Below are 19,299 nucleotides of genomic sequence, written 5' to 3'. Positions count from 1 at the left end.
CTGCACTCTCTAGTCTCATACTCACTTCCTGCCTGGGGAGGGGGAGGAGGAGGGGGAGGAGGAGGAGAGGGAAGGAGGAGGGGGAGAGGGGAGAGGGGGTAAGGAAGGGGAGAAGGAAGGGGAGAGGGGGGAGGGGGGAGGGAGGAGGGGGAGAAGGAAGGGGAAGAGGAGAGGGGGGAGGGGGGAGGGTGAGGGAGGAGGAGGGAGAGGGGGAGAGGGGGAGAGGAGGAGGAGCGTGCTGGCGGGCTGGGGGGAGAGGGAACAGAGACGGGGTGCACGGAGGGAGGATAAGAGAGGGAAAATAAGGAGGGGGGGAGACTAAGATTGAAAACAGACGCCGGCTCTTTCTGCTAAAAGGAGACTTCTTTACCAGAGCAGCTCAGACTTCCAGAGAGAAGTAGAATGCTCCCTCTCTTTCGCTCTCTCTGTTTCACGGATCTCTAGGAACGAATATATTTCAGGCATTGGAGCTAAAAGAAACAGAAACCGTGGTCAAGTTGATCTTTGATCACCTTCTCTTGTTTGGATTATGGTCAACAAGACCAACAGTACCATTTGGATCCTCCAAATCCTGGAGGATTACAGCCTGTTGTCCAGGTCCGGGTTAGGATTACGTTAGGGTTAGGGTTATCCAGGCTGGAAGATCCACAGGTAGAAGATCCACTGGGAAGGTGCGACCCCAGAACATCTCTCCTTCTTTGAGGAGCTTCCAAGACTGACAATGACTGAAAGAGTCGGTTCCAAACCTGCAAACTGAGGGAGTCTTTGACAGAGACCTGCAAACTGAGGGAGTCTATTCCAGACCTGAAGACTAAGAGAGTCCATTCCAAACTTGTTGACTGAGGGAGTTTATTCCAGACCTTGGGACTGAGGGAGTCTATTCCAAACCTGAAGACTGAGGGAGTCTATTCCAGACCTGCGGACTGAGGGAGTCTATTCCAAACCTGAAGACTGAGGGAGTCTATTCCAGACCTGCGGACTGAGGGAGTCTATTCCAAACCTGAAGACTGAGGGAGTCTATTCCAGACCCGCTGACTGAGGGAGTCTATTCCAGACCTGGAGACCGAGAGAATCTATACTAGACTTGCTGACTGAGGGAGTCTATTCCAGACCTAAAGACTGAGGGAGTCTATTCCAGACCTGGAGACTGAGAGAATCTATACTAGACTTGCTGACTGAGGGAGTCTATTCCAGACCTAAAGACTGAGGGAGTCTATTCCAGACCTGGAGACTGAGAGAATCTATACTAGACTTGCTGACTGAGGGAGTCTATTCCAGACCTAAAGACTGAGGGAGTCTATTCCAGACCTAAAGACTGAGGGAGTCTATTCCAGACCTAAAGACTGAGGGAGTCTCCAGCCCAGGGGAGCAGATCGGATATACAGGTCTGTGGGTCCACTCATTTACTGTTAAACCACATAATAGGAAAAAGTGCTTCCAGTTGCATTACAACGTCTTCATGTGTGTTTGTGTACGTGTGTGTGCCTGTGTGTTCATGTATATTTGTAAGTGTGTTGGTGTGAGTCTGTCTGTGTGTGTCTGTGAGTGTTTTTTGTTTTGACAGAGAGATAACTTCCTGCCAGGGTCTTGGTGGTCTCTCAGACCGCTGTGGTGATTCCTAAAGGGACATTCCTCTCTAACTGTAAACCAACATCTGTGTCAGACAGACACAGGCCAAGCTTCATCTGCAGGGGCCCTGACAAACTATTACATACAATACAAGTCAACAACAAACAACAAATACACACTGTCAACAGCTAGCAACAACTATAAACTCCCATCGTCTAACAACGCCTAAACACTGTTAACAGCTAACAGCAACACACTGTCAACAACTAACAACCATTACATGATATTGCTAACAATTACATTTACATTTACATTTATGCATTTAGCAGACGCTTTTATCCAAAGCGACTTCCAAAAGAGCGTTTTACAAAAGTGCATAGGTCACTGATCATAACAATGAGATAGCCCCAAACACGAAGCATACATTGTAAAAACTAAATAATTCCCAAAGGGAAGAACCATACGAGCATGTCAATAAACAAGATACAATTAAACAACATGAACCTTGAAAAGTGCAAGGGTGTACCTGTGGAAAAAAGCAAGCATTACACTTATATTACTCAGCAAGTACAATAGATTTTTCAGTTACAACTAACCAGCAAGAGCAACAAGTCTCTCAATAAGAGTCATTGTGATCCTGGAGGAAACATCAGGTCCAGCCAAAATTCCTAAGTGCCGTTGTACTCCCGGAACAAGTGCGTCTTTTGCCTTTTCTTGAAAGCGGGGAGACAGTCGGTGTCTCAGATGGAGATGGGGAGTTAATTCCACCATTGGGGGGCCAGACAGGAGAAGAGCTTGTGTTGGGACAATTGTAGCAATTACAATTACTACAACTACTAACGGTAACTAACAGTTACTACAACTAACAATAACTACACACAGTCAAAAACGAATGACAAATACACACTGTCAACAAACAGCAGGTCTGTTAATGCTGAGTGTCTGGTCAGGGTTCAGGATGGGGCCATCTGACATCTAGAGGAATGTTTATTTATACTTATGACTAACCACTCACACACCGATTTAACCACTTATTGCAATGGAAATAGGCTTGTCTTTAAAGGACTGGTTCTATAAGAGGTGAAAACTCCATGTGTTGGAGCAGCTAGCATAGCACAAGTAAGGACAACAACAAGGCAGGGAGCGTTGGTTACTGTAAGTCTTCTGTGGACAGGAAATCAAATCAACTTGGGGTTTAGCCCTTTTAGTCAGCAAAGTCAAACCGCTTCACACAGAGCCACAGATCAGCATCGATAACCAACCTAAACCCCTCAGAGAAGACACGGAAAAAGTCAGAAAGATGGAAGGACCCTCAGAAGGTGCAGTAAAATACATGTCGTACATTAAAAGTCAGCGAAGTCCATTGGAGTTTCCATCGGAGAGTATCAACAACGTCCTGTAGCAACAATTCAGAAGACAGTGTGGTGGAACTGAGGATGGTGGAGGGTGGTAGTAATATCACAATATGCCGGAACGCATGGGGTTTCAGCATGTGTTCAGGTCTGTGAATGAATGCTTTTCCCTGGAGGATAAGGCCTGGACCTTCGATTAGCACACCTGCAGTTACACATTTGGCGCCCTAGGCAAGGTTTCCCCACACGGCCCCCCCCAAACCGAGATGAGCCCCCCCCCCCCCCCCCGGGGTGCAAGCCGGGGCAAGTGCCCCCCCCCCGCCGATGGTCTGTCTAGACATGATCCTCCTAAACATACAGACAGACAGACAGACAGAGCAGAGGTTGTCCCCTTCACCTGCATTTGATCTTCATCTTCAACTTTACCTTCACCTTTACATCTTCAACCTTGGCATCTTCACCTTCACTTTTATCTTCGCCTTCGCCTTTACATCTTCACTTTTATATGTTCGTCTTTAACTTCACCGTCATCTTAACCGTCATCTTCACTTTGCTGGGATGTGGGAAGTTCTACTGAGGACCTGCTCTTTCTGGATCACATGACTCTTCAGGCTTCCAACCTCTTCAGCAGAGAGCAGCCTTGTATTTTCCAGCCCAAAACCCCATTGCTCCAGAAGTTTCCATCACAGGATGCGCTGCTAACCCCACCACAGGGAAAAGCCATTGAGAGAGATTTTCCCTCAAATGAAAACAAAGTCTGAAAATACTCCATTCTCTCATGGTGGTTACGTTCAGCTAGCTGTTCAAATCCACAGTCACACTCCCCTAAATCAAGTACTCACTGCATCCTCCCATGTAAACCTTTAGGAGGTGTGCTTAACAGTGTGTTTCGCATGAATCTTTTAACTCGCTGCTGCTTCCCAGAGAATGAGAGCAACCAAGCAAACCAGACAAGAAGCCTTCATGTTTCTGTTTGTTTAAGCAGTCTGACGCTATGTATTATTGCAGAAGAGCGCATAGGAGGAGACCAACTCTTTATATGAAATACTTAAAGTAGTGTTTTTATTTGTGGAGACATAAACACTACACTTGTATACTGTAGAGAGACTGTGGACTTTCAAGCAGTAGGGAGACTGTTCAATAACTAGAGCAAACAGTAGAATACAAATAATGTTCAAACTGAAAAGGCATGAATGTCTTGAAACAAAAATATTGAAAGTGTTGAATGGAGAGGTTTGTATGTAAGTGGGTGTGTGTGTGTACTGTGTGTTTCATGATTTTCTGTACAGTAAATGCTTTGCTTTTAGCAATGTTTGCCCAACAGGAGACTAACCAGAAACACACACACACACTCACGCACATACACACAAATGCACATACACACACACACACACACACACACTCACTCTCACACACACACAGTCAGCACACACGTAGACATATCAGAATATTCATCACAACCTCAGCCAAACACCCAGTGGAAATTCCCCACAAACGGACCCAAGCAAGAACTCTGTAAAGAACTCTATAAAACCGATGATTAATGCTGCTTGTAGTGTTCCTATTGACCGTCTACCTCTCTCTCTCCCTCTCTCCCTCTCTCTCACTCCCCTTCTCTCTCTTTCTTTGTTTTATACTCTTTCTCCCTTGTTGTGTATCGTTCTCTGTCTCTCTGTCTCTGTCTCTCTCGCCCATCTCTCTCTTTATTTTGAGCTGAGATCCTGCTTTAGTGTGGTAGGTTTTCTACTGTCCAGGGTAAGGTAACCTGCCAGTTGTGACTGCTCGATAAGGACTTTAACAAATCAAAAATGTGTCTGTCTCTCCCTCTCTCTCTCTCTCTCTCTCTCTCTCTCTCTCTCTCTCTCTCTCTCTCTCTCTCTCTCTCTCTCTCTCTCTCTCTCTCTCTCTCTCTCTCTCTCTCTCTCTCTCTCTCTCTCTCGCTCCAATCCACTCCACCACTTTCTCTTTAAAACCGTTGGCTTCAGAGACATGGAATTTCCTGACCTGGCACACATGGTTCGACCATCAGATTTATGAACACCACATTGATGCTATTGACGTTCACTGTGATGAGGTGGAGGAGAGGAGGGGGGAGGGATGGGGTGGAGGAGAGGAGAGGACAAGACCGGACAGGAGGAGAGAGGAGAGGAGAAGACAGGGGGTTGAGGTTGAGGTTGGTGAGAGGATTGAGCAGTGTGTGTGTGTGAGTGTGTGTGTGTGTGTGTGTGTGTGGGGGGGGGGGGGGGTTGGGGGGTGGAAGGGGGGGGCATCTGTGTCTTAGATCTTGTGAAGCCGAGAGGAAGGACACAGAAGGAGGAGAGAGTGGGAAGTTGACTGGCTGGCTTACTGGCAGGCTAGGTTGTCGGTTGGTTGAATGGTTGGATTGAGTGTTTGATTAATGTCAACAGACGGCAGTGTAGTTCTGCTCCAGCTGTTAAACTTATCTAACCTATGACGTTGCAGAGCAAAAGGCAGCCCCGTAAACCACCCAATAGACAGGCACTACTGTGAGCTGCTATCCACCTAATAGACATACTACAAAGCGCGCGCACACACACACACAAGCAAAATCTCCAAAGTGTAAGAATAGGACATTACATTTGAGCTGAAAGAAAACACACAAGTCGAAATTCCTGAACTAGTATGTCACCCCCCTCCGGCAGGTTACTTCTCCTCTCCTCTCCTCTCCTCTCCTCTCCTCTCCTCTCCTCTCCTCTCCTCTCCTCTCCTCTCCTCTCCTCTCCTCTCCTCTCCTCTCCTCTCCTCTCCTCTCCTCTCCTCTCCTCTCCTCTCCTCTCCTCTCCTCTCCTCTCCTCTCCTCTCCCCTCCCCTCCCCTCCCCTCCCCTCCCCTCCCCTCCTCTCCTCTCCCCTCCCCTCCCCTCCCCTCCCCTCCCCTCCCCTCCCCTCCCCTCCCCTCCCCTCCCCTCCCCTCCCCTCCCCTCCTCATGTCCCCTCTCCCATGTCTTTGATCTGAGCAGCCTTAATTGTTTCCACACCACAGCTCTCCCCCTCCACTCCTCCATCCCTCCATCCCCCACTTTAACAACATCTCATACTGTGTGCGGCTGGGGGCGTGCTTCGCCTCTCTCTGTCAAACTTGTTTACTGGCTCTGACCCCCTCTCTATCCCACCTTCTCTTTCTCTCCCACCCTGTCAGCCTGTCTCTCATTCTTCTCCCTCTCTCCTTATCTCTCTCATCATTTTTGTTTCCTTCCCCATACCCCCTCTCTCTCTCTCTTTCTCCTTTTCTCATTCCATTATCAGTGTGGTGTCCGTCTATGGTGCAACTGTTGTCCTGCAAGGATGGAGGGAATCAGGAGAAGGTCTATGGTCCTGGTGTCTGTCATGGCAGGTAAGACCTTCTCGCTTCACACCTGTCCACTGCTCCTGGTCTTTACACCTGCCCACCAACTAGACACCTCTGGTCACTCCCTTGGTCTCTCTCATGGTCTCTCTTCAAGTCTCCTCTGGTCTCTCTCTTGGTCTCTCTCCTGGTCTCTCTTCAAGTCTCCTCTGGTCTCTCTCTTGGTCTCTCTCCTGGTCTCTCTTCAAGTCTCCTCTGGTCTCTCTCTTGGTCTCTCTCCTGGTCTCTCTCCTGGTCTCTCTTCAAGTCTCGTCTGGTCTCTCTCCTGGACTAGTCTCTACTGGTCTCTCTTCTGGGATCTCTTCTGGTCTCTCTCCTCGTCTCACTTCTGGTTTCTCTCCAAGTCTGTCTCCTGGTCACTTGTGTAGTCTCTCTTTGTCTCTACACCCATCCACTAACTGGACACCTCTGATCTCTCTCCTGGTCTCACCCGGGTCTCTACTTGTGTGTGTGCTCCCCAGCCCTGTTGCTGAGTCCTGACCAGGCTGCTGGTCTGGAGCTCTCCCCCAGCCTGACCCAGGCCATCCTCCAGATCAACTCCTCTTTTTCCATCACCTGCTCTGGCTGGGGCAAAGTCACCTGGAGGGCCCCTGTGGACCCCCCCCTGGATGGGGTCCAGGTGGAGGACCAGGGCGCCACCAGCGTTCTGATCCTAGAAAACGTCACCGCATTGCATTCTGGGAACTACGTCTGCCAGGAAGGCATGGAGGAGGACACCAGGGACCTGGCTATCTTCGTACCAGGTGAGATCAGAGGAGGACCCGGTGAGACCAGAGCAGAAAGAGAGAGGGGAGGAGAGAAAGAGACAGGGAAGTGGATGAGATAGTAAGAGAGTTGACGAGTAGGAGAGAGAGGGGATGAAAGAGAAAGGGAAAGGGAGCAAGAGAGGGGAAGGCAGGGGGGGAGAGTGAGAGTGTTCGAGAAGAAGAAAGTGATCCTCTTCATTCTAGCAGATCATTTACGTACGTTGGTCTGACACATGGTTAACAAGTAACCATTCTCTCTTCCATGGTCCCTCTGTTCCTCCCCTCCCCCTTCCCTCCCTCCCCGCTGCCCTCCCTCTCTTCCTCCTGCACTCCGCTCTCCCTCCCTCCCTCCCTCCCTCCCCCGTCCAGACCCTGACAGATGGTTCGTCCCAACGGCAGCGGTGGTGATGAAGGAGGAGGAGGAAGGGACCATCCCTTGTGTGGCGTCCGACCCGCGGGTCAGCGTGAGCCTGTACGAGCGGGCGGGCGAGGGCCCACTGCCGGGCCAGTACGAGGCCAGCCGTGGGTTCAGGGCGGTTCTGAACGACACTGCCTACGTCTGCAGAGGAGCCCTGGAGGGACAGGAGCGAGAGTCCCAGGTGTTCTACGTCTACAGCATCATCGGTAACGCACGCGCACGCACGCGCACACTCTCTCTCGCACACGCGGTCGCACACAGGCGTGTCCATGCGCACGGAAGCACTCAAACACGCTCGTCTCTCCACACGCGCACACACGGAGACCACCCAGCTTGACAGTTTCTCTACCCCCCCCCCCTCTTCGCCACAGTTCCCCAGTCAGTGAGTGTGCACCTGACTGCGTCTCGAAGCTTGATGATGCAGGGAGAAGCTCTCAGTGTCAACTGCACCGCGACGGGCGCCGAGATGGTCTTCTTTACCTGGGAACACCCTCGTAGAGAGGTGAGGAACACTCACGCCCGACACACTACACACGCACACCACACACCTTATGACAGCCAGCCCAATGCTGCGCTATTGCCGCGGTGCCCCAGGCTCTGGTACGACGCGCTAGGCGGCTATGGTTTTACTTGTTGCTCGGCTTGGGTCCAATGAGTCCAAAAGCCGGCTAAAGATATCGTACTTTATTTCAGGGATTTGGTTCAAACAAAACATCCATAAAACACGAGTAAACCGTTCCTAACTCCGCTATAAGCGGGCAAAACCATTTGCCCTTCCGGTGTCAACACCTGGCACTACCTGTCTCCCCCCAGCTCATATAGCCGAGCCAAACAGCGCCACCCAGTGTACAGCCTTAACCATACCCCACATATTTGGTTCTCACACACCTTTTCCTCCACACACGTACACACACGCATGTCACACATGACACGTACACATAAACAGCTACACACAAAACTAGACATGTCTCTTTCACACTTGATGTTTGTCTCCCTCTCTGGTCATGTCTCAACTCAGCTCTCGGTTAAATGCATCAAGGTTTAGGCAGACGGACTCAGTAGTAGTGGGGTCAGATGGCTGAGCGGTTAGGGAGTCGGGCTAAAGCTATTAATCAGAAGGTTCTTGGTTCGATTCCCGGCTATACAAAATGATGTTGTGTCCTTGGGCAAGGTGCTTCACCCTACTTGCCTCGGGGAGAATGTCGTACTTACTGTAAGTTGCACTGGAAAAGAGCGTCTGCTAAATGACTAGATGTAAATGAGTAGCGTTTACGTGATACATTATTACACACGATACAATACATGTTTTGGCATAATGGTTCTGCTCGCAGCGGCTCCCTGCCGCAACCAACGGCGACACCATCTCGACATCCGAGCTGAGAGCGGCGAACCCATTCCCCCCACGACAGGAAACATAGAACCAAGGGGGGAGGCCGCGGAGGCAGCAGGATAGAAACAGTGAGCATCTTGTGTCGCATTAAGCAACGCAGAGTGCCGTGATATCCTATTAAAGTACCCCGCCCTGCTAAGAAGGTGTGCCCCTACTGCGGGATGTGACAAGATGCTAGTGACGCGCTAAGGTCTCGGAATTTCCTGCATGAACCAGCTCCGCCTGATTCAGACAAAATTGCAAATGAGCATCAAAATGTGGATTTCATGGGCTCACTTTCAAATTCAAAGTCAGCTAATCTTGACATCCACCATTCAGTCAGCCAATGCTGGCCCAACGTTGGTGTCCATGAGCAATTGATCTCATAAAAAATACACTAAGACTTATGGGTAATGAACATGTCTCATCCTTCATACTGTATATTAATCCTGGACCAGGAAGCAGGAAGTAAGTCTGTGGTGCAGGAAGTGTGTAACAGGAAGTGGGTTTGTCTTTTGATCCTCGACTTGGCATGTTTTTGAGGTATGATTGATATGAACTCCCTGACATCTTGTTGGGTTCCCCAGAAAATCGAGCCGGTGACAGAGCTGATGTCCAGGAAGAAGATCCGGTCGTTTCTCAGCATTCCAGATGCCAGACTGGAGGATTCTGGGATATATACCTGCACGGTTCAGGAGTCTGTCGAGGGACACACCGCCAAAGACAACCTGACTGTTATGGTCGTAGGTGAGCGTACACACACACACACACACACAAAAGGTCTTGCAGTGTTGGCACTGATGTGAGGTTCTGGAAGTGAGATATGGGAGAGCCTTTTTGGCGGGAACCTTCTCCTTACTTTGCTTTCTATGTACACACACATACACACACAAACACACATGAAAACACGCACACAGGCATACACACACATACATACTGATGAAGAAAGTGTTTTGTCTGTCTCTTCATCTGCAGATTGGGAGAGAAAACCAGACCTCTGACAATAAATGACAACATCAGAATTAGGTCTCAATCATGTCTCTCTCCGCTCTGAAGGCCGGAGGACCTTCTTTTATAGGGCACAAGAATGTAAACATAGATAGTGACAGTCAGGCAGTAATGACGTTACAACAGTATCAGAGAAAGAGATTCACAGCTCCCAACACATGACAACTCAGACTAGAGAGTTCATAGTTACAGCTCTCCTTGTAGTCATGACAAGGGACGTTTAGCCAGTACTTTCTCCTGATCCCGAACATCTATTAACCCTGACACAATCTACTCTTATTAATAGCAAGCTGACATGAGAACATACTAACTAGTATCCAATGACTAGTTCAATTGATTAGTGAATAATGCAAGCCCACAGGAAATCGTAATTTCTTCCACAATACATACATACATACATACATACATACATACATACACACATACACAAACACGTGGTCAAGCGGTCTGCTCCACAAGGGTTAGGGTGTGTTTGATTTGTCATGGTGCTCTGCAGAGCGGGGCTACGTGGAGCTGGAGCCGAGGCAGCCCACCAGGGTATCAGTGATGGTGGATGAGAGCGTGGAGATCAGAGTACAGGTGGAGGCCTACCCCGAACCCTCCGTCACCTGGATGAGACACAACTCCACCCTGATCGGAGACAACGTCTCGACGAAAATCAACAAGGTGCACGAAACCAGGTAACGGCTGCCGCGCGAGGTGACAAGCGCACAGAGCACACGAGCACCAAGCACACAAACACGCAGCTGCACACACATATACACACAGAGTGTGCTGTGCACACACACAGAGAGCCTGCTACACCCACACAATCACAAAGCCTGCGACACACACACTCACACAAAACCTGCTTCACAACCACACACGTAGCCACACAGAGCCTGCTATCCCCAGCCTCAGGGCCGGCCCTAGGCATAGGCGACATAGGCAGCTGCCTAGGGCGGAATCAAGAGGAGGGCGGCAAGTCCATGAATTAACCGTCCCACACCACCAGCAGAGGGCGCCAAGTCCCATATTCGTGTTGCGGTTGGGGGGCGCCCTTGGGAGGGTGGCATCCCGATTTGCGCTCCCGGGGGTTCATACATCTCGCCTAGGGCGCCGAATGTGCTAGGACCGGCGCTGCCCAGTCTGTGTGTGTTTTCCTCTGCAGGTACCTCAGCACGCTGACCCTGGTGAGGGTGAAGGCCGGCCAGGCTGGGCTTTACACCATCATGGTAGCCAATAAGGAGGAGGCCAGGGATGTGACCTTTACCCTGCAGGTGACAGGTGAGGTGACACCGGGGACCAAAGACAAGCGTTCAGTCACACACAGTGATGATGCGTTTCCTGTGTGTGTGGGGGGTGATGGCGTGTTTTCTGTGTGTAGAGGGGTGATGACGCGTTTCCTGTGTGCAGTCCCTCCCAGAATTCTTCACCTGTCAGACGAGAGGGGGGCGGGCCAGGACATTCTGTGTGTCACCGAGGGCGTTCCCACGCCAACGATCAACTGGTACAGCTGCTCCAGCACTAACAGGTAGGGAGCCCGTACGCACACACACACACACGCACACAGACACACACACACACACACTCAAAGACACACAGAAATGTCTATTTCCCTCCCTCCAGGTGCAGTGACCAGTCCACACCCTGGCAACCTCTGATCACTGGCCCGGAGGTCGTGGTGGAGGACAACGTGACCTTCGTGGAGGAGAGAGGGCTCAGTCGGGTGGCCAGCCGGCTCACCCTAAACAACATGGCCGCCGTCACTGCCTTGCGCTGTGAAGCTCACAACGAAGGAGGGATTCGAGCCCGGGACATACGCCTGGTCTCTAACTGTGAGTGTAGAGGGCGTGGTTGGGGCTTGCATAACATTGGTCTTTTTGGTCTACTGGTAGACACGGGCTTAGAACAGAGTTTGATCAATATTGATTACAAACGAGAGTACCCTCCTACTCTCCCCCCCTCCTCTCCCATCACCCCTCCCCCCTGCTTCCTCCTCTCCCATCCCCCCTTCTCCTCCCTCTCTCCTCTCCCCCTTCCCCCTTCCCCAGCTCTATTCTCCCAGGTAGCAGTGCTGGCTGCGGTACTGGCTCTCGTTGTCATCGCTATCATCTTCCTCATCATCCTCATTGCTCTGTGGAGGAAGGTCAGTCAATCAATCAGCAGGGCACTCAAGGGTCATGCATTTCAACACGCCTTCAACACCTTGTATTTCTCACGTTGAGAAGTAAGAAATAACTTGTCCCGCTATATACAATTAATGGACGAGGGGCAGGTATACGGAGCTTACCTGTTACCTGTGTGTGTGTGTGTGTGTGTGTGAACAGAAGCCTCGCTATGAGACCCGTTGGAAGGTGATAGAGTCTGTGAGCTTGGAGGGTCATGAGTACACCTACGTTGACCCTGTGCACCTCCCCTACAACCCCGCCTGGGAGCTACCCCGAGACAGCCTCATCCTGGGTGAGAAAACAAACACACCCCCATCTCACTGTTGAACCTGGTGACTAACAGTCCTTCTGGAGCTGGTGTACTGATCGGGGCACCGCATCAAGTGCTCCTCATGCTGGAGATGATCCTTGAACGAACTCGATCGGATGTGTAATTCACGGTGTTACAACAGTGTCATAACAACCCCCTCCCCAAGACTGTGAAGCTGACCACCCTCTCCTTGTCCCCCCCACCCCCTTCCCTTCCCTCCCACCAGGTCACACTCTGGGTTCGGGGGCTTTTGGCAGGGTGGTGGAGGCCACTGTTTATGACCTGGGACACAACCACACCTCCACCAGGGTGGCTGTCAAGATGCTGAAGAGTACGACTCTAGTTTGCTTCACCGTACTCTACTGGGCTCTACTCTGCGCTACTGTACTCTGCTCTACTCCACTATACACTTCTCTACTTGACTATACACTTCTCTACTCTACTCCATTGTACTCTACCATGGGCGTATCTAGCCCTATCTTGGGGGGGCTGATATGAAAAGTTTCATTAGCCCCCCCAAAAAAACTTTTAATAAATAAAAAAAAACTATTTAAAATAATATTTTCAAAAATGTCTTCTGGGGGAACATGCCCCCAGACCCCCCTAGTTTTGCTGGGTCACAGGAAAAATTATAGGTTTTATCTAGGGGCTTAGCCCCCCTAAATGTGGGAACGTAGATTCTCCCCTGTAGTCTACTGTGCTCTACTCCACTTTACTGTTCTCTACTCTACTTCACTGTACTGTACTCTACTGTACTAGTGTCTTTACACTTCTAGACTGTCTCAACTGTATTACACTCTTCCCTGCTGGTAGGACATGTGCTGTGGTCGTGTCTGTGTGTGTGTGTTGTGGTTGAGTGTGTGTTGCTGTAACAGCAGCTGAGCCCCATTTGTTCCAGTGACGTGTGGCCACAGACCTCTCTCCTACTCCCTTGGCACAGTCACGCAATGCCTTTGTTTTTGTGTTTTTGTGTGTCTGTGTGTGTGTGTGTGTTTGTTTCTGTGAATGTGTGTTTCCTCATGTACGTGTGTTTCTGTGTGTGTGTGAGTTTTGTGTGTGTGTGTGTGTGTTTGTGTATCTGTGTGTGTGTGAGTGTTTGTGTGCCTGTGTGTCTGTCTGTCTGTGCGTGCGTGTGTGTGTGTGTGCGTATGTGTCCACTCTGCAGCTACAGCCAAGAGGAGTGAGACCCAGGCTCTGGTCTCAGAGCTGAAGATCATGAGTCACCTGGGCCCTCACCTGAACATTGTTAACTTGCTGGGGGCCTGCACCAAGACAGGTGAGCACATACACACACACACACAAACACACACACACACACACAAGCACCAAGATGAGTAGGTCACCTGCCTACCCTACACCCCCTTTATTTGACCATCTCTCTCTCTACCTCCTCTATAAACCCTCTCTCTCCCCCTCTCTCTCTACCTCCCTCTCTACCTCTTTCTCTTCATCTCTCTCGCTCTCTCTCTCTCTCTCATATGTATATCACATCTCTCGCTCTTCTCCGCAGGTCCCATCTACCTGGTGACGGAGTACTGTCGTCATGGTGACCTGGTGGACTTCCTGCATCGTAACAGAGCGTTGTTCCTGCAGAGCCAGGCTGACCAGCAGGGGGTCATCCTCACTGAGGAGAGCTCCCCTGGAGGAGGACGCAGGTAAGACTGGACCCGTGGACCCACACACACATACACACATGCACACATGCACACATAACCTCACCACACGACACACATACACACCCCGCACACAAACACACACACAGTGTCGCTGTGTTGCAGTGGGTCAGATGGGGGCTACATGGACATGTCCATTGAGCAGTGTCTGGAGTATGAGGCCATGAGGGAGCAGAGTGATGCCATCAAGTACGCCGACATCGAGCCCTGCGACTACGAGACGCCCTGTCCGCACAGCAACGGTTACCGGGAACAAGGTAACGTTGCCACGACAACGTCAGACGGTTTCATAAAGTGCAGGGATGTCAGTCAGCTGGATGTGACAATGTTGCGCTTGGAAGCCAGCTTCTCTCGTCTCCAGGGGTCTAAAGATCCTCCTTTTTCTGAATGCTCCACTGTCCAGTGTTCTAAAGGTTCTGCTGTTTTGTAAAGGTTCTAATGTCCAGTTTTCTGAAAGGTTCTCCGGTGGTTCTCCAAATTTGCATTTAGTCATTTTGCAGACTTATCCAGAGGGACTTACAGTAGGTACAGGGACATTCCCCCTAAGGCAAGTAGGGTGAAGTGGCTTGCCCAAGGACACAACGTCATTTGGCACGGCCAGGAAAGGAACCGGCAACCTTATGATTAACAGCCCGATTCCCTAACCGCTCAGCCATCTGACCCACAGTTCCAAAGGTTCTAAAGTCCAGTATTTTAAAGGTTCTCCAGTCTTCTAAAGGTTGTACTGTCCAGTGTTCTAAAAGTTCTCCAGTGTGGTAAAGGTTCTCCAGTCTTCTAAAGGTTGTACTGTCCAGTGTTCTAAAGGTTCTGTTGTTTTGTCCCCCAGCTCCGGTGCTGTCTCTCAGTGACTCCATGGGCCTCAGCCTCCCAGACCTAGTGGCCTTCGCCTTCCAGGTGGCCCAGGGCATGGACTTCCTGTCTTCTAAAAATGTACGTACTCATTCTCACTAGATCTTCATTAGCTTTTTGCAACATAATCCAGGACACAAATCACTGAAAGTGTGGATTTGATTCCACAATTCAGTTTGTCACGTTCCCTTAACCAATCACCCAAACACACACGCACAATGAATTTCTGGGCTTAATATAGTTCAGGTGTGACCTGACATCACACATCCAATGTGCCCATGGGTGCGTCGGGTTTGTTCTTGGGTGCGCACCAATCTTTGGTATGTGTGTGTGTGTACATGTTTGGGTGCATTTGTGTTTATGTGTGTGTGTGTGCACGTGTGCGCTCCAGTGTGTCCACAGGGATCTGGCAGCCCGGAATGTTCTGGTGTGTGAGGGGAAGCTGGTAAAGATCTGTGACTTTGGACTGGCCAGGGACCTCGCCAACGACAACAACTACGTCGCTAAGGGCAACGTGAGTTTGTTTAGAAGAAGCTTACCTAGCTTACCATAAAGATTCAGTATTCAGTGTGTGCGCGTCTGTCTGTGTGTCTGTGTGAGTGTGTAGTTGTGCATGTGGGTGTGTGTGTGTTCAGGCCAGTGAAGGGCAGTAGTGGCCAGTCGGTAGTTCTGAGGGACCGTATCAGGAACGACCACACACACGTCAACTCAACTCACGTACATCATTTCCTGTTTCAGTCATCGCTTCCTTTTTTTGTAGGAGAGAGGGGGTTTATGTGGATATTCGGAGCCGCTGTGGCAAGAGAGTGTGTGGGTGGTGGCTTCTTCATTGGAATTGTACACAGCAATTTGAAACGGGTTTGTCTCCGTGCGCGAATATGCTGCTGCTCGTGTGTGTGTGTGTCTGTGGGGGGTCTGAATGTGCATGCTTGCACTCATGTATGATGTGTGAATGTATGTGTGTACATGTGTGTGTGTGTCTGTGTGTGTGTGTGTGTGTGTGTAGACGTTCCTGCCAGTCAAGTGGATGGCTCCAGAGAGCATCTTCCACAGCCTGTACTCCAGCCTGAGTGACGTCTGGTCCTACGGCATCCTGCTCTGGGAGATCTTCTCTCTCGGTACTCCACACACACTGAACTCAACTGGACCAAACTGAACTGAAGCACGTTTCATTGAACTGAATAAATACATTGAACGTAACTGGACTAAACCGAACTGGACTGAATCGGATTGAATTGATACACACACTGATTGAATTGAATGGATCATAACTGAATCAAAGTGAATCCCGACTCCCTGTGCCTCCAGGAGGCCCTCCCTACCCGGACATCCCCATGAACGAGCAGTTCTACACTGCGCTGAGGAGCGGCTACCGTATGCCCAAGCCCGCCCACGCCTCCCAGCCCATGTGAGTCTGTCACGGTATCATCGCGTCACAGTAACGCCACGTCACCGTAACAGCACATCACAGCAACATGCCAGTACAGTAACATCACAGTAACATGACAGTACAATATCAGCACATGAACGTAGCAGTCACCGTGTCACTCAAACATGAAACTAGGATTCATCGCGCTTTACGGTTACATCAACTTACAGTCACAACATGCTTTCCCCGGGGTACGGGGTAATGGGCAGGTCTAACCCTAACTGTAACCCTTCAGGTATGAGGTGATGTGCAGGTGCTGGGGGGAGAAATCCGAGTCGAGGCCTGGCTTCTCCTCCCTGGTCCAGACCACTGCTGACCTACTGTCGGACTCCTACAGGGAGGTAAGGTGTGTGTGTGAATTGTTAGGGTGTGTGTGTTTTGCTTGTTGCTGTTCTGCTGAACTGCAGGGAAGCGGTTTTTGCAACCTCTTGTCGAGGACAATAGCAGTCGAAAGTTTACAATCTCCTTCTTTTGGTTCTACTTCCTGTCAGCGCTACACCCAGGTCAGTGACAACTTCCTGCGCAGCGACCATCCTGCGGTGGCGAGGACCAGACCCCGGGCGGCAGACACACAGGCTGCAGACCCCTCAGAGGGGGTGGAGCTCAAGGAGGCTGGCCCCTCCCACGTTGCCTACATCACACCTATACCTGACGTCACCATCGAAACCATAGTGGACGTGCTGGACACTCCCACGGAGGACTCAGACAGGTACAATATCCACCTATGTACTGTGACTGCATCTATACACCCCAGTCCTAAACTCAGCCCTAACACTCGCCTCGAGCCCCCTAGATCCCCTAGTTACATATACAGTTAGTATTGTCCCCTAGTCATTTAGCAGACGCTCTTATCCAGAGCGACTTACAGCAAGTACAGGGACATCCTCCGCGAGGCAAGTAGGGGGAAGTGCCTTGCCCAAGGACACAATGTCATTTGGCATGGCTGGGAATCAAACCAACAACCTACTGATGAATAGCCCGGCTCCCTAACCGCTCAGCCATCTGACTCCCAAGTTGACCTCATAGTTCCTAAGCCCCCATCCTAAATCCTTACTCCTAGTCCCCTTCCTAACTCCTTGCGTCCCTAGCCCCTATCCTAACTCCTTAATCCTAACCCAAACTCTTTACTCCTCCTAGCACCTAACCTAACTCCCTATTCCTTCAGCCCCCTATCCTAACTCCTTGCTCCTATTCCCAAGCCACTATTTCCTGTCATCTGACCAAGAGGAGATAAACATTGTTGTGTGCTCAGGGAAGTCGTGTGACTCACGAGCAGCAGTCAGCTACACAACAACATTTCCCAATTCTGCCTGCATTTAGATGGTGAAATACTCACCGCAACCATGGCCCCCCTAGAGCACTGAAATCTGGGTAGTGTTGTTGTTATCACATATAACTATTTTCTGACTGTAGAGTACCACCCACGTTGTCTTATTCTTTTTGTGTGTTTCTATGTGATTATTTCATAATGATAATGTAATAATGCAATTGTTTAGCAGATGTTTTAGATAACAGCAACAGCACGTACGTCAAACGCACAGGGGCAATCTCAAACTTGCGACCCTTTCATCTGCATGAAGGCAAATGTTTTTTATAATAGTTGGGATGATCTTTATCTGTCAAACCTGGTGTTCTGATTCAATCAACCATTCAATAAATTACTTGATCAATTACCAAATCATCCAGCCCACAGGAGTCTGGTCTCCATGGCGATGGAGACCCCACCATATCTGAGCCCTCAACAACACCAGTGATGCAAACCCACCCAGAGGAAGAGGAGGAGCCGAGCCAGTCTCCCTGCACTCCTGAGGAGGAAGAGAGCTTCCTCTGAGGTCACCTGATGAATGTCACATGACTCTGGTCACCTGACTAAGGTCACCTGATTAAAGATCTCCTCATGTGACCACCACAGGAAGAGTTTTAGAAGAATATTTTGTGTTGGCTTTGTATATTGGTATTATATGTATGTTTAAGGAATGCTGAAAAGTGGATATGAATGTATCAATTGCTGTATTATTTTTCTATAATCTGTGTTATACTGCAGATGTAAGGGTGTAAAAGGTTTGAGAACACCATAAGTACACACAGTATCACAACATCTGCAAAAGCACTGAGGAGAAGGTTGACTTCTGTACACCTGAAGGCTCCTATAGAGGAGAAGGTAGACCTCTGTACTTCTGAAGGCTCCTCATGAGTCTGGAGGAGAAGGAAGGAAGCCTTCTTTTCTGGGTCAGGGGGGAGTTTCCTGGTTAGGAGTTTCAGTCAATATCACCTTCTGAGCAGCATAAACATGTTGACTTGGTCTGTTATGTGTGTTACGGTACACAGCCTAGGCACGACCTGTAACCATCCAGATCCCTGAGTACCTCTATGTCCTGCAAACGTTATATTTAGGTCATATTAATTTAGCAGACGCTAAATTCTTTAATGGAGGGTACAGCAGAACATCAAGGATCAGAAGTGTATAACTCTAACATTATTACAGCAGTAACATAGTCCAGCACACCAAAGTTGATATCATGCTACCTGATGACATACCTGATGACAAGCGTGTGTTTATATTTTCTGTAAAGGTACCAAAGCTAATACTTTTCTAAAATACTTTAACCAAAGACAATGGCAGGACCAGCTGAATAGATTATAAAGGTGAAATGATTAAAAGTGTATTTTAGTGTCTGAAGAGTATTTCAAATGGGGTTCTATGTTATGATGCTTTGCTTGCATATGTGTCCATTTTTAACAATAAAGGAACACTACAGGAAATTTCAGATGTTTTACTCATTATTATACAACCTTCTATTTGACAACATTCTGTTCCATGACATTGAATTCAATCATGTCATATTCCACTCTTTCAAATTTCTGTCTAGAATGTGAAATTAAATTGTATTTGATTCTGGAATGTTTCATTCTTCAGTATTCTGCTCTATTACACTCTATTCCATTCTAGTATGTTCCATTGCAAGACGGTAGCTTGAATGAAAGGGGTCCTCTCTAACCACGAAGGGGGCTGGTGGACCGGAGGAATATCTGACAGCCTCGTACAAGGGAACGGAGGAGA

The 19,299-nt window shown here is 49.5% G+C and overlaps 1 protein-coding gene across 2 annotated transcripts; it reads left to right on the top strand.

The window, feature by feature from the left end:
• Positions 1-567: 567 nt before the first annotated feature.
• LOC146245668 (platelet-derived growth factor receptor beta-like) lies at positions 568-19,001 on the top strand. 2 transcript variants are annotated; one of them, XM_084683491.1, is made up of 23 exons: positions 568-1,385; positions 6,187-6,274; positions 6,748-7,029; positions 7,402-7,656; positions 7,822-7,952; positions 9,407-9,566; positions 10,324-10,507; positions 10,978-11,093; positions 11,223-11,340; positions 11,436-11,644; positions 11,861-11,955; positions 12,137-12,269; positions 12,514-12,618; positions 13,453-13,563; positions 13,798-13,942; positions 14,066-14,217; positions 14,787-14,890; positions 15,201-15,323; positions 15,816-15,927; positions 16,118-16,217; positions 16,474-16,579; positions 16,730-16,947; positions 17,925-19,001. In XM_084683491.1, the coding sequence occupies exons 2-23, from the start codon at positions 6,226-6,228 to the stop codon at positions 18,067-18,069; spliced, it is 3,153 nt and encodes a 1,050-aa protein (XP_084539617.1). In that variant the 5' UTR covers positions 568-1,385; positions 6,187-6,225; the 3' UTR covers positions 18,070-19,001. The 2 variants fall into 2 exon arrangements, with proteins under 2 accessions (XP_084539617.1, XP_084539618.1); XM_084683492.1 differs by having other exon boundaries at positions 16,474-16,584; positions 17,925-18,060.
• Positions 19,002-19,299: the final 298 nt, after the last annotated feature.

Source organism: Hypomesus nipponensis, chromosome 20 (genome assembly GCF_054491055.1).
Source record: "Hypomesus nipponensis isolate SF chromosome 20, ASM5449105v1, whole genome shotgun sequence".
Taxonomy (NCBI): Eukaryota; Metazoa; Chordata; class Actinopteri; order Osmeriformes; family Osmeridae; genus Hypomesus; species Hypomesus nipponensis.
The sequence above is the reverse complement of the archived record's forward strand: the minus strand, read 5'-3'. Positions and strand labels throughout refer to the sequence as shown.